At 47.1% G+C, this 14,760-nt stretch overlaps 1 protein-coding gene across 7 annotated transcripts in view; it reads right to left on the reverse strand.

The window, feature by feature from the left end:
* Positions 1–542: 542 nt before the first annotated feature.
* The window catches only part of RCAN2 (regulator of calcineurin 2), a 266,382-nt gene continuing 252,164 nt past the window's right edge, over positions 543–14,760 (reverse strand). For all 7 annotated transcript variants that reach the window (XM_080805751.1, XM_080805746.1, XM_080805747.1 and 4 more), the window contains one exon: positions 543–3,147. In XM_080805751.1, coding sequence (XP_080661877.1) covers positions 2,987–3,147 — 161 coding nt within the window. In that variant the 3' untranslated portion in view covers positions 543–2,986. The remainder of the gene's footprint in view (positions 3,148–14,760) is intronic.

Genomic DNA, 14,760 nt, shown 5'->3' on the forward strand with positions numbered 1-14,760 from the left:
TATGGTGTTTTAAACTGAAGAGTCGTGTGGGAGCGATGTTTAAAGAGGGTCATCTGTACATCTGAGAGGCACCTGGGTGGCTCAGTGAGTTAAGCCTCTGCCTTTGGCTCAGGTCATGATCTCAGGGTCCTGGGATCGAGCCCTGCATCATTGGCCTCTCTGCTCAGCAGGAAGCCTGCTTCTCTCTCTCGCTCTCTCTCTCTGCCTGCCTCTCTGCTTCCTTGTGATCTCTGGTCAAATAAATAAATAAAATCTTTATTTTGAAATGGCCTCTTGGACCAAGATGGTTGACGCATGACAATAAAATAGTTCCCCTTATGAGAGCCCAACCCATCCCTCCAGGCCTTGCTCAAATTCCCGTTCCTTCAGTGTGACTGCCAACCAGCTTCCCACTCTGCTCCTTTCAGTAAGCGCTTAGCTAAATTAATCCCATGTGTTGGTAACTTTTTACAAAGACGATAGGCTGAATTGCATTCTTCCACAATTACCACTCAAAAAGGAGTCAGCTCAGACAGACAACACAGAAATTATACTACATGGACAAAGAGTCATTCACCAGGTATATTTGAAGTCTAAGCTCTTTGAGCTATACACGTGCACAAATGATTTGGTTGGTGGAAATCTCCCCCTCCCCCTCCATAGTCAGACTTTTCAAACTGAAAATAGTGCTAAAGAGGTTTGCATAAGGTGCGTCATGGAAATGCTGAGGCAATTTTGACTTTCACAGTGCAGGAGGCTCCCCTGAAACCCTTCAAGGACTCCTTCCGGTTTCTTACAGCTCTCCTGGGAAAAGTTCCTCTTTCCCTCTTCCCAAACCCAACCTAATGAAAGAATTACTTGACCTGAGACAGATTCACATGGAAACTTCGCAATAAACGTCCCCAAGACTAACCCCTTAGGTCGTCCACTTCACTGTTTTTGTTTTGTGACTACACAGGATGGTCATTTTAACCTTTGCTGAATTTGGCTGGAAATGACTGATGGTATCTGCTCTAAAACACTTAAAAAATAATTTCCAAATGTATATATATGTATATTTTTTTCTCATCCAGATTTCCTTAGAACCTGCGTTCTGAAAACTCTGAGTAGCTTAGGAAGTCAAACGACCCCACGAAAGACTGTGAGGAGGCTCAGCACAAAATGGCTGACGGTGGCGGTTCTCCGCCCGGTCTCAAAAGCTCAGAAAAATATTTCTTCCACTAGAGGGCAGCATTCCTCCACTTTGAAGTCTAATCTTTCGCTTGTTAATAAAACACCAAAAACCTCCACCGCAAAGGACAAAGCATTTGCTTACTATACACTCCTCAGATTTTATTTTTAAAAGGAGCCCGCATTTTTTTTTCTTATGGAAACTCAGGGTTTTACAAGCAATGCTGTCCTCAGTTTCACCTGTACTGTGTCCAGTATGATATTGCTATATTCACAGTAGAACGGACTTGAATTTCTGAGTGATCAGTCTGTTTAAAGTTTCTACCGAAACTAACTGTACACCTTAGTCAAAAACCACAACAATCCTTCCATAAGATGGCTGTGTTATTGTTCTCGCGTGTTTTTCTGAGGCTTGGGTAATGAAAGTATTTCCCCACTCCCTTGTAACTGGTATTTGCATCTAAAGTAATTCATTAATGTACAGGGATGGGTGTGAGGCCTTGTACAAAGAGCAGAAGGTAATGGTTTTAGAGGTGTATCTTCGGTAATGCACTTCGGGCTACAGAAATAGAAATATCACATGTGACGAAAACAAATGTTTTTGAGCAACATGGCCATAGCATGAGTAGGATTGGTATATGTTTGTTGATCTACCCTCCCTTCCTGTTTCAAATATTCAGTTCTGGAGATCTGGCTTTACCCAAATTGTCTACGACGGACACATGCCTCTTCCCTTTATATAAAAACGAGTGTTCTTGATAGCAAAGACGTTGGCTAGTCATTTATATATTGGCATGAGAAGTTTTGTGCCGTTCCAAAATTCAGCATTATCCATAGTAGAGTGTAATATTATCAGATTATCTGTATTAGTATATGAATGCATTCATAAGCAATGCACATAGTTATGTCTTTAAGCAGCTAATGGCTGAACAATCACTAAATAAAAAACATCCAGAGTTTAAAAGCACAGCTGAAACATTTGTACAAATATACAAAGAGAAAAAACAATCATTCAGACACCGTGAAACTTTTGTAATAAATAGGTTTGTCTGAAATCGGTCTCTGTCACCCTGGACAAGCCTCCCCCGCGAGTCTGGGAAAGTACTCTACGGAAGTGGTGTTCAAAATCTATGGAGGAATATCTTTGGGGCCAAGCTCAGTGTCGCCTCCAGGAATTTTAACAGAGCTATGAAGGATTGACTCAAAATAGTGGCTATACCCAGACTTGTTGAGCTGGATGATGCTGATAATTTTTCTAGTCTAGATAGGACATGGCTGGATGCTGACAGTCTGAGAGTTATAGTATATCCTCGAATCATGAAAATAAATGCTGGTGATCATGCATGTCCTGGGAATGTCGGGATGCAGAGGACTGAGTGAGACCAGATAGGGATATCTCATGCAGTCAAAGTCAAGTTTACTTATGGTCCTACTTAAGTGGCCAGGAAGAAACAACGCACACACGTCAGGACTGGGACTGAAACGGATCACAAACAACACAGGTGCTATTTGTCACTGATGTCTCTGGCTTGGATCAACATGAGAGGATGAAGATATAGGCGGTGCTGATATTTTAATAAGAAAATACTACCTTTTTTTTTTCTAGAACCTTCTAAATAATGGATTATTACTCAATGGATATGATATGATCAGGAAACATATCACCTTTTCCTAGCCCTTTTGTCCGAGAGGCTTGATTACAAGGAAGGAATCTCAAACAACCAAACACCCAGGGATTGAAAGGCAATTTTTTTTTTCGACAAACAAACAACAGAGGAAAAAAAAAAAAGCATGATAAAGAGGAGACAGATATTATCGTTGAGGCGGAGCGGTGAGCTCAGTTGGACACGGAGGGCGGCAGGCCAGGACGCCGGGTCTGGATGATTTTTGGCTTTGGGGAAGTCTTTGGATCCTCTTCTTCTTCTATGTCACTGTCGCACACGTGCACGACGACACTTGGGGTGGACTCAGTTCCTGCATGGAGCTCATACTTCTCTCCTGAAAGGCAAGAGAAAGGGGGGGTGATAAAGGGGAAGGGAGCTCAGAGCAGATTCTCTGGCAATGTTTGTTCTGGAAGGAAGGGCATTTCACAGTGTTTCGGGAAGCCCGGATCTGGTCCAGGAACGGCACAGGGCATCGCAAAATGGAGTGAGATTGCTCGGTCACTGTATCTACCTATACGACACTACACTATCATCTGTCTACGCCACACTGTACCATCTACCAGCCTGACAGGCCTGCACGGGCCACTCACCCTCTTGCAGCCTCAGTCAGCATTCCCGACCGTAAACTTCCACAGGGTCATGACTACAGTCCTCAGGATCCTGGTGATGACGGGGTGGTTCTGACAGCTCGTCCTCCGTTTCTCTTCTGTTTCCCATCGTCATTGCTAATTGCTGAGTGACCTTGGGCCAACAGCTTCACTTTTTCACCTTGTCGACAGGGCAGTCTCTGAAGTCTCCTCCAGCCACACTTTTATAGCAAGAGCTGCCCCAGGATGGGCTAAGGCAGGATCATCACTTGTCTGGGATTTGCGGTGGCTGCTGCGTGACGGGGTTAGAGGACTGTCAAGGTCCCTTCAAGTTCCAAAAGTCTGTCCTTCTTGACTGGCTCATCTTATGGCCAAATGGGTGTTAGCTGGCTGGCTTCCTGCCTTTGTTCCCCCTTAGGAGGTATTTACTGAGCATTCCCCATGGTGGCCTATTGCCGGAAAAGGCTATGGGTGCAATAGAAGATCCTTGTGTCTATCGCAAGAGCACAGCCCCGTGGCGAAGTGCGGAAACAAGAAGTATCACAAAATACCACGGTAAGTGCTAGCATGGCTATATATGTCAAGGACTGTGGCACCAAATTTTAAGGAGAAGGTAACACTGAAAGGCTTCCCAGTGGAGTTCACAACTGGCTTAGGTCTAAAAGAAAAGTAGAAGACCTCCAGGTAGTGGGCAGGAGGAGGGGGCATTCTCCATCTGCATGCTTTTAAAGATTTTATTTACTTATTTGACAGAGAGAGAGCACAAGCAGGTAGAGCTGCAGGCAGAGGGAGAGGGAGAAGCGGACGCCCCGCTGAGCTGGGAGCCCCATGAGGACTCAGTTCCAGGATCCTGGGATCATGACCTGAGCCGAAGGCAGGCGCTTAACCGGCTGAGCCACCCAGGGGTCCCCATCTGCATGCTATTAACCTCTCGACTTAACTGCTGACATACCTATCTTAACCTTCTCCTGACATGCACCTTTCATTCCCCATCTTTCACGAATACGGAAAATCTAAAAGCAGCGTCTCCCGGACATCCTCCTGGTCAGTGGCTTTCCAGACCTCACTAGATCAAGTCCTCGTTTCTTAGACCAGGACAGAAGACCCTGCACAATCTCTCACCAGTCACGACAGCCACATCCTCGTACCTACTGATAAAGAACATTTTCAACTTTAATGTTTGCGGACCTGCTCCTGGTCTCCCAGGGAAGCTATCCTTTAACATTTGCCAAGGCCAAAATGATCTGGCACAACCTCAAAGCATGGGCTGTATTTCCACCCTGAGCATGCATTGTAAGTCTGCTTTGTTAAAAAACAAACAAACAAACAAACAAAACAAAAAAGGAACCTTCCAAACATAAACATAAGAAAAACAAAAAACACCTCCCTGATCTCCATAAGATTAAAATCAGATGGCCTTGCACATACTAAACGCTAAAGATAAAGTCTGTGAGTATCTGGAATGATGTCCTTTGCTATGATGCTTTGTAAATTTTTTTTAAAGATTTTATTTATTTATTTGACAGAGAGAGAGATAGCGAGCGAGCACACAAGCAGGGGTAGCAGTAGAGGCAGAGGGAGAAGCTGATTCCCCGCTGAGCAGAGAGCCAGATGTGGGACTGGATCCCAGGACCTTGAGATCATGACCTGAGCCAAAGGCTTAACTGATCGAGCCACGTAGGCATCCCTAAAAAAAATTTTTTTTAATTTTTGTTCTTTAATCCCCTCAGTTTGTGGTACTTGGTTTTGTGGCAGGCCTAGCAAACTAATCTAGCCATGGGCCACTAAGACTGTGTCCTTCTGTTAAAAGTCAGAGAAGCATTTGTTGGACCACCTTTGACATCTGTTGTATAGAGCAAATGCTTTCCTGGGTGAGGGCAAGGGATAGTTCACAAAAATGGAGTGTTTCAGCTCTGGGATTTCACTGCTTATGGGCAGTAGCCAAGAGGGACAGAACTCGTCAGAGCCATAGCAATATGGCTCAAAAGGACCCTGCAATTTAAAGTCTAGATTTGGTGAACTTGTAGGTAGAGAGAATCGTGGCAGCAAGGATGAAACCTCTGGCAAACGTGGACCAGTCTGGGTTCAGGAGCGGACAGTGACAAAAGCAGGGGACATGGAGCAGAACCTGGACAGAACTGACACCTGCCTGAGTCATTTGCGCTCCGCTCTGCTTCCCCGCCAGAGAGCAGACACAGACGGCGCTCACCTCACTGCCCGGGTCCCCTCTGAAGTCCTTTCTAAGGGCGGTGCTCACAGCTCTGGTGGGCAGACAGCTCATTCAACTGCCTTCCGTTCTCCTTTAAAGCAGTTGTCATGTTTACCAAAATCTCGCGGGAAAAGCGCGGCTTCAGCTATGGCTCAGGAGCGGAATCTACAGGGAAATGAGCTCTTGCACAAAAGGCACTGGGCCCCGGCATGGGCAGAGACCTGGTGGGCGGCATTGTTGAGCCTTGCTTCTCAAACTCCTGACCCTTAGTGGCCCTGCTTGTTGAAATCAGAATTTCCTGGGGGTGCGCCTGCGTGTCTCAGCTGGTGGAAGGTCCTATTCTGGATTTTGGCTCAGGTCATGATGTCAGGGTGGAGAGATTGAGCCCGGTATTGGGCTCCGTGCTGGGCAGGGAGCCTCCTTACTACTCTCTCTCCCCCTCTCCCGCTGCCCCTCCTCCCAATCAATCAATCAATTAATTAAAAAAAAAGAGTGTACTGGTATGAGGATGCAACCCAGGGAATTCTGACTGGGTGACATCACCTTTGGTACCCAGCACCCCTCCCCCGCCCCAACGCGCACTTCCCTGTGCTTCAGCACAGCTGGTGTTACAGGGGTCCATGTGGCCCTTAGGAGGCTGCAGTCCCCCAGGGCGCTGGCCTGCACCTAACGTGCCTCCCTGCTTCCACCATTCTGCATTGTCAATTTTTCATGAGAAACGGCCAACGGGGCAGGTCAAGGGCAGGAGGTAGGGACGCTGAGGATGCCAAGGGGGAAAGGAGCCAGGGCTCCTCGCAGGATTTCATCGGTGGTCTCCTTTCTCATCTGTTTCTGGGATGGGAACAAGCCCCTCGAAGTGCCACAGCAAACGCTGATGAGTTCCTCCTACCCACGGTTTCCAAAACGCTCTCTTTCCTTCGGGAATGCTTTGCAATGCTGAAGGAGGGACGTCCTCCCACAAGAGATAGAGAAAGAGAAGAGTCAACACACGGTGAGGTCGTTCTTCTTGTTGCCTACAGGATTTCTTGGAAGGTCTCCGGGTTTAGAGAGGAAGCACCCCTTGAGGAAACCGGAGTGGCTGGGGGAGTCCTGTGCCCGGTCGCCATGCAGGGTGAGGCAGCGCCAGTCTCCGGTCCACAGCAGAAAATCTGCCATCATCCATCGAGTGAACAGACAGTGGGGCTGGGGGGCGGGTGGCAGGGACCCCACCAGGGGGCTGACCCAACACCTGCCTCTTTCCTCATCTGTCTGCAAGCAGCTAGCTGCTACCTTGATATATGTATGTGCGTATATATATATATATGTGTGTGTGTGTGTGTGCGTGTGTGTATATATATGTATATATATACACACACACAAATGTATGTGTGTATATATATTTATATTTATGTTTCTATTACAGTAAAATATACATAATGAAGCTAGCCTTTTAGTTAAGCCATTTGTTTGCCCTGGCTTTGATAAAGAACACTGCCTTAAAGATACCTCGAGTTGCAAAGTGTTTACCAATTCAAGCCCGAGCTCTCTCCTCTCAGGCAGGTGTGCCGGTGTTGGTGTTGGTGGGGCACTCAGGATGGGACAGGAAAGCCCAGGGCGCTGCTCCGTGCTGGGCAACCCTCATGTCGTCGAGTCTGTCGAGCTAACAAAGTCAGGCTGCTTGGTAGTACAGATGCTTTATTGCTGTGATCCCATTAACTCTGACATTTCACTGTTCTATTTTTGGAAACTTTCTTACTATCAAAATCCAGCAAAGCTTAACAGCTGCTAAGAGCCCCACAGACTAAAAAGAAATCACTTTGGTGTGGCTGGATTGAATTTTTCTTTTTTTGGCCTCTCTTTCCCTTTGGGCTTCAGCTAATTCCTCTACCACGAGGGCTGACGTCAATGCTGTCTCCCGGCAGGGTGACCAATTGGGCTTGGCAGGGGACAAGGAGCCCCCGGGGCCCTGTCCACTCTGGGTGGGCCGGGGCTGCCACACCACACAAAGCATGGCCAGTGGAGCATTGCTTTGGAAGGACAAGCAGAGGGTCACCCATCACACTCCCAATCCTCGCGTCTATATTCAAACCCTCCTCCACGTCCTGATTCCTGCAAGTCTGGAGGAAGTGGAGGTGTCCACGGGCTGCCTCCTGCTCTCAGGAGGGAGAAGGGCACATCCCTGTTCTGAGCAGGGGGCCGGGGGGCAAGGCGACGTGTGTGGGTGACTGCTGGTCTGAGTACCCCCAGAGGTTCCTCATCACGCTGCCACCTTTGGCTTGTGGGGCAGAAGTTGGCCCCTTCTTGAGTTCTCTCGAAATAATCAGCGTGATTATGCACAGTGTCTCTAAAAAATCAACATAATGAGATGAGGTAAGGGCAGGGAGGTGTTACAAAGCTCTATCTATGAACACGACAGCAGAGCTGAGATGGTTCAGATTCTTGATCAGAGAACTCTTGAGATGGAAGGCAAGGGAAACCCTTCTGTCCCTGGAGTGCCTCCTTGGGCAGGTCCTCATGTGAGCTGCAGCTCCAGGAGATGGAACCCCCATCCCAGAGGCTTTCAAAAGACTGAAGAGTTGAGCAGGCATGAGGCGAGGGTTTGCCTTAGGCCTCCCCTGGCTGCCATTCTTCACTGCAGAGTGTCTCTCCGGAGCATCATGAGTTCTCAATGTCTGTCTCTATGAGATGCTGTGTCCTCAGCCTGAACTCACACCTGCATTTGGCCTTCTATGGACATCTTTCCGAACATCTCTCACTCTTCTCCAAACTCACACAGCCAAAGTAGAATTAGTTATGTTCCTTGTCCATCTATGTTTCCTTTCCAGCTATCACATTTCTCTGGGAAGTTTCATCCTCTAGGTGCCATCCACAGACTCGGTCATCCTAGAAGCTTCTCTGCCTTTCATCCATGGTAGTCAAACTGTCCTTGAGCATTATTCAGTACCACTGTGAAATATTCCTCCATAGACTCCCTCACTACCACCTGCTTGTAACGCCCCCATTCTCTCTCACTCCGGGGAATCTCAGCTAGTGTTCCCACCACAGGAACTAAGCTTCCCTGTCAGAATAAGCTTCCTCAAACAATATTTGGGAACATCACCTTATCATGTACTAGCGATGTGATGTTGAGAGACATATAACATTCTAGGACTCAGTTTTCCTCATCAGAAAAATGGGAATAACAACCACATGGATGCTACGAAATAAAGAAATATTTGTCAGATTCTTAAGAAAGCCATCCTGAGATGCACATCATGATTATTTAAGGCGATGTGGTGGTCAGTGCTACAGTTGCCCAAAATAATTTCCTGTTTTCAATACGATGAACTCATCTAGTCACACCAAAGAGCAGTTAAAGAATTAAGCAGGGGAATAATGCCACAGAGCTTCTACTCAGTCGAGTTGCTGCTGTAAACAGCAAGAAGGGGTGGATGGTGACATGCCGAGGCCTCCAGTTCCAATGAACAGGGGAGTGTCATAAACTCCAACCCTCACGATGGAAGGACCCTCGCTCTCTTCGCTACTGCCCACCCCCCCACCATTGGTAAGTTCCTCTCCTTTTTCCTCTCTCCTCACGTTTTCCACGTTTGTATTCCCATGAGAAGGGACCAAATCTTAAGTTGATTTTAAACGAGATCTCTTTCTTTTTCTGAATCACTTGTTATATTGCCTAATTATATCACCTTTTATATTACACATTGGTTATTTCATCTAGTGATGTTTTATATTCCAAGCTGCTGAAATGGTGGTTTTGGTGATGGCTGCACTTTGACGCACAAGTAAATGCTCAATAAATATACTACTGATTTCTGAAAGGCACCAACCTTGGCTGTTTACTTGTTTTACTTGTCCAACGTCCAGTACGTACTCACACGTGAATTTTTCTCCTGGTGTTCAACATGTGTAAGTTTTGGATTTTCAGCGAGGCTGAAAACCAAGAAAGGACACATATTTACCCTACTGTCAGTGTGCTGGCAGTGTGAGGACACAGGAGGTGTCGTGGAAACTTGCCATCTGCTTTACACTTCACAACGACTATTTCCCCCACTCTTACTAAACGCCAGACACAGCTCAAAGTACTTCCCGTCAATTGGATATTTAATGATGATAACAGCTCTGGACTGTGGGTGGCATCCTTTCCAGTTGATGCAAGAGGAAACTGAATCACAGAGGAAGTAAATGGCAGAGCGAGGATTCAATCTCGGGCCCGTCAGTCCTCAATGGATGTGCTCATAATCACTCTCGGGTGCTGCCTGTCCTGACTCCCACGGGGTCATCTTTGACAAGAGACACTCCCAAAAGGGAGCTGGGTTTAACTTATACTTTTTTTTTTCAAAGATTTTATTTATTTATTTGACAGACAGAGATGACAAGTAGGCAGAGAGGCAGGCAGAGAGAGAGGAAGTGAAGCAGGCTCCCCACAGAGCAGAGAGCCCGATGAGGGGCTTGATCCCAGGACCCTGAGATCATGACCTGAGCTGAAGGCAGAGGCTTTAACCCACTGAGCCACCCAGGCGCCCCTAACTTATACTTTTAATACATCCATAAGGCACAAAACTTATATTTTAGTGAACATTTGTTCTCCAGCTGAAGAGGAACATCTTGTATCTCTTTCTTTCGGCCAATTGGTAGTTATTCGAGGCATGGTCTCCTTGACAGTGACTCTTCTCAAAAGATAACACTAATCCATTATGAAAAGAAAGGGGTATATATTATAAAATGATTTGACTTACATCTATTACTATAGCTTGGGACTCTGGAAGAAAATTTTCTATGTTTCCTTCTGACTCTAATTTTATTATCTCTCATACTGAAGGTGAATTCTCAATAGGCAAGTCTGGGTCTTAGCGGACTGTGTTTCACAGCGATGGTCATAACATCACTCCTCGGTAACTCTGCCGGTTCTTCATGGAGGACTGTTCCCACTGTGTTCCCTCCCCTCAAATCTGGACAGGCCTTTCCGACTGCCTCGACTAACACGCTGTGGCAGAAGTAACCAGTGTGGATTCTGAGCTAAGTCACAAAAACACACGCACTTCTACCTTGCTCTGTCAGGAGGCGCATTCCTAGAACCCTGCGTCCATGTTGTAAGGAAGCGCAAGCAGCCCACGAAGAGGCTCACACGAGGAGGAACCAGAGTCCTTCACCTATAACCTGTCTGAGCTTTCAGCCAGCAGCACACTGACGTGCCAACCATGTGAGGAAACCATCCTGAAAGTCCCGAGCCATGCTGCATGGAGCAGAGATGAACTGTCCCCCTGAGCCCTAAATAGATTTGTGAGCAAAAAAAACCCAAACCAAAACAAAAAGATTGTTGATGTTCCAAGGCCTTCAATTCAGGATAGTCTGTTATGTGGCAATTGATAAGTCCCGGGTCACACAAGTTTTCTTTGTTCAGAAGCAAGCTAAGCCACTACAGTTGAGTCGAAATGAATTGCTTGTGCTTTATCCTCTTTTTTCTGCTCGCCTGCTATAGTAGACTGGATACCACACCAGTCTCCATCCTTCCTTCCTTAGGGATGAAGCTCCATGAGCAAACCACTTGGGACCTCTCTCTGTGGCCGCTTTCTTACTCCTCTCCAGCGGAAGCAGAGTGACAGCTTAGGGGAAAAGAACGGAGGTGCTCAGCTCACCCAATCCACTTTGCTCTCTGGACCATCCCTGCCTGCAAAGGGCCTGTTCTGCTCTCCGCCATGTGCTGAGGCCAGCGCAGGAGACCCCGTTCCTGGGGGGCAGTCTGCAGGCAGGCAGGGGGAGTCCCACTGCTCGGCTCTGGATTTCAGCCTTGGGAAGCGCTTGCTGGTGCTCGGCTCAGCCACATTCTGGGCTTCGGCGCGGCCTCAGATACAGAGCTGGCATGATTCATCTCCTCTGTCTTCGTCTTATCCAACCCTCAGTGAGTTCTGAACCCAGTAGGGAAAAAGAAGGCCTCTGTTATTAATCTGCACTGAATTTTAAGAGTGGATGATGGCTTATCGACGCAAGTGAAGCACATTTCCAACAGCACCGTTGAACACAGAACCATGCTGGGCTGTGTGCCACACACTGAACTTGATTTAAATTAAGAGCCCTTTATATTCGAGTAAGATGAGGAAGGGAAATTCCAATATTAAAGTGATTTCTGGCTTCTCACAGTTAGAAGGCACTACAAATCCCTTTCCTCCGTACTTTATTGTGAATGTGCTATTTTCAAGAGGAACGAGGGAGCATCCGTCCTGATCTACGGAACAAAACCGCAGAATTTCTAGGAGTTAGTTTTATTGAGCATGCTGCCTGTTCATGGGATTGCAAACAGGGGCTGAGGGAAGAGTGTATGTAATCTGAAATGTGCTTGAAAGGCATTCACACTTAGATTTCCTTTCCTTTCATGTATTAGGTTTAGGACTTGAATTTGGCAGGGTCGGGAGGGCGAGCAAGGCTGCCAGCCCCGCTCTACCACTCCCATGTCAACAGCAGAGACAGAGGTGCCTGGATCTGAGGGGACTCTCAGAGGACTGGGACAGGGGTGGGGTCAGTGGAGCTGGGAGGGAGTTGGGGGTGGGGGGCGGTAGGACAGCTGATGGCAGGAAGCAGTGGTGCAGTGAGGTGACTTACACTTCCTTTCTTCCTCCCAGACCCTGGAGGGTGTCTGAAGTCACCATGTCTTTTAAGCCTCTCTCAGTCTAGAAGGGCTGATGCTGGTTTGCTTTGGGGCCTAAAGTGCTTCCCAAGAAAAGGAGGCGTTATGGTGAAAAACATCTGGAAGTTTCCAAAAGCTGTACGACCACCCCCATACATGATTTAACAGTATTTTTAAGTTATCTACCAGCAAGCTCTATTCCCCTATTATTTCAAAGGGAGGAAAGAAAGTGTGTGTGTATGGGGAAGGAGTAGGGGTGGTGGTGGTGATACTTCTCTGGACTGCTCCCCTCTCTCACCTCTCTTTTCTCCACCCGACACTGGCACCTCTGACCTCTTCCCAGGCACTCTTTGCCTTTATGTCTTTCTCCCATTCGAGATCCACCTGATAAATGGCGCAGAAGCGCAATTAGTGTGGTTCTCAAACAAGGGTGCTTAGCTCCCAGTGGTGTCTGGAAATGCAATAAGGATTTTTTTTTTAAATTTTCATTTTTTGGTTTTCACAGGGACTGGGTTGCGTGTGGATACTGGCATTTGGCAGGTGATGCCCAAAGATGCTAAATGGACTGCAGTGTGTAGGACTGTCAGTTCCAAAATATCACAGCTTTTGCCCTGAGAAACCCTGAGCTAAGAGCTTAACATAGGCACATTTACACTTTAACCAAAGACTAAGATATGGCTTAAAAATCAAGTGACCAAAAATAGGTAGCAGACTGAGCATTCGCCATGTCCTGCGTTGGACATAGATTCATATGGGTTATCTCGTCTGTTAAGGGCAACAATCTGATTATACTGTTGAGGAGGCACAGAGGGATTCAGAGAGCATCTCCAGGTCACACAGCTAATAAAAGGTGGTGCCTGGATTCAAACTCACATCCCAAGTTTTAGCCATCACCGTAAAGCAAGAGAAGTATTTCTTCATGTTGGAACTTCATAGACAGCTACAAAAGAGAAGAGGAGAGACCCCAGGGCAGAGGGGCTTAAACTGGTGGCATGTACAGTCACAAGTGCCTATTCATAAGCTCAACCTGGGAGTCGAGAAAGAACTAACTTTCTAAATAAGAGTGGAAAGTGGATTCTCCATTAAAACCGGTATTCCAGGGAGGAAGAAACATTCCAGAGAGAAAGAAGTCCTTTGCACATTTCTTCTCTCCCATACCTTTGTGGTTCCATGAGCTCACGTCTCATTTTGATTGACCTCAGAGAAAAGTGCTGTAGGTGGTTTTGAGGGTGGGGTCCAATCACTGAATGCAACTCTGTCCCTTGTCCTTGGTGCAGCCGCTGCTTCTGTCAAAGAACGCCCTCTCAGCTTGGGAGGCAAGGACTATAAAGCAAAGCACAGACCACCCCAAGCCCATGTAACGTTCAGAGAATAAGTCCAGTTAAATCACCAGCGCCTCCACCACAAAGGACAGGCATATCGTTCTCGCCGGCTGGTAGACACTACTCCAAGGGCTTTCCATACCTTAATTCATATACTGGCATGGGAAACATCTCTCAGCGGGTGTCCTGCCAAACGATACTGCTCAGAGCAGAACGATCATTGCTCCCACCGTGGATTTGGTAGTTTCTACGAGCCAGGCACTGGGCTGGGTACCTCGTATATTAATTATTCCATCTTCATGATGACCTTGCGAATTGTCAAAAATCACCATTAAAAAAAAATGGTCTGTGGTCACCTCAGACAAGTGAAGCTAGGACTCCGGTTGAGGTATGGTGAGGCCAAAGTGTGACCGCCATATTGCCTCTGCCATTTAGGATTATGGCAGATTAGGGTATGGGGCAGGCAAGACATTAGGGCGGCACACAGGCTTCTCTGCCTCAGCAGGTCTGGCATGAGCTCATGTCAGGAAACTATTCTCCACATACGCGATGGGGGTTCTTCCTTCTTACCGCCCATCCTCGGTCCCGACCCACATCAAAGTAGGAAGACAGAAAGGGTCCTTGGTAAACTGGTGTGGGGGGAGGAGAGGGAGAGATGCGTGAAGGAAAAGAGAATACTTCTATCATTTTGTTAGAAGAGGTGTTCTATTTTAATAAAGGAAAGTTTGTTTATTTTGGGGGGTTCCCCCTGTAAGATGGCCTGAGGGGGGCCATAGGTCTTCATTCCCTCCTGAGTCATTCAGGACCTAAAGTACTTCATGGGGACAACCGACTGACGGACGACCCGAATTCACAGCTGAGACAAGGAAGTGGAACCCTCCAAGGAAGGTATGGACCAAGGAGACTTGGGAAAGCCATGCAGGAAGGAGGGGTGGGAAGATAAACAGAGACTGAGAAAATGGGTTCTCTGAAGCCTGTGACATGGGGCTCATCCACACAGGTGACAGAAAAGCAGCAACATAAGGAGAGACAGAGCTGCTTGGTCAGAGAGGTGTGAGGTTCTCCTCTCTGGAAATGACCATCCTGTCTGAGCTTTTCTGATATTAGGGGCCTGGCCATGTGTCTTTCCTATTATTCTACCACACACATACCATGTGAAAGAAGAGAAAGAAGTCTTCCATATTGCTACTCAACACTGATTAAAAATAATTGTGGAGTGCATGCTGAGAAG

Source organism: Martes martes, assembly GCF_963455335.1.
Source record: "Martes martes genome assembly, chromosome: 6".
Classification (NCBI taxonomy): Eukaryota; Metazoa; Chordata; class Mammalia; order Carnivora; family Mustelidae; genus Martes; species Martes martes.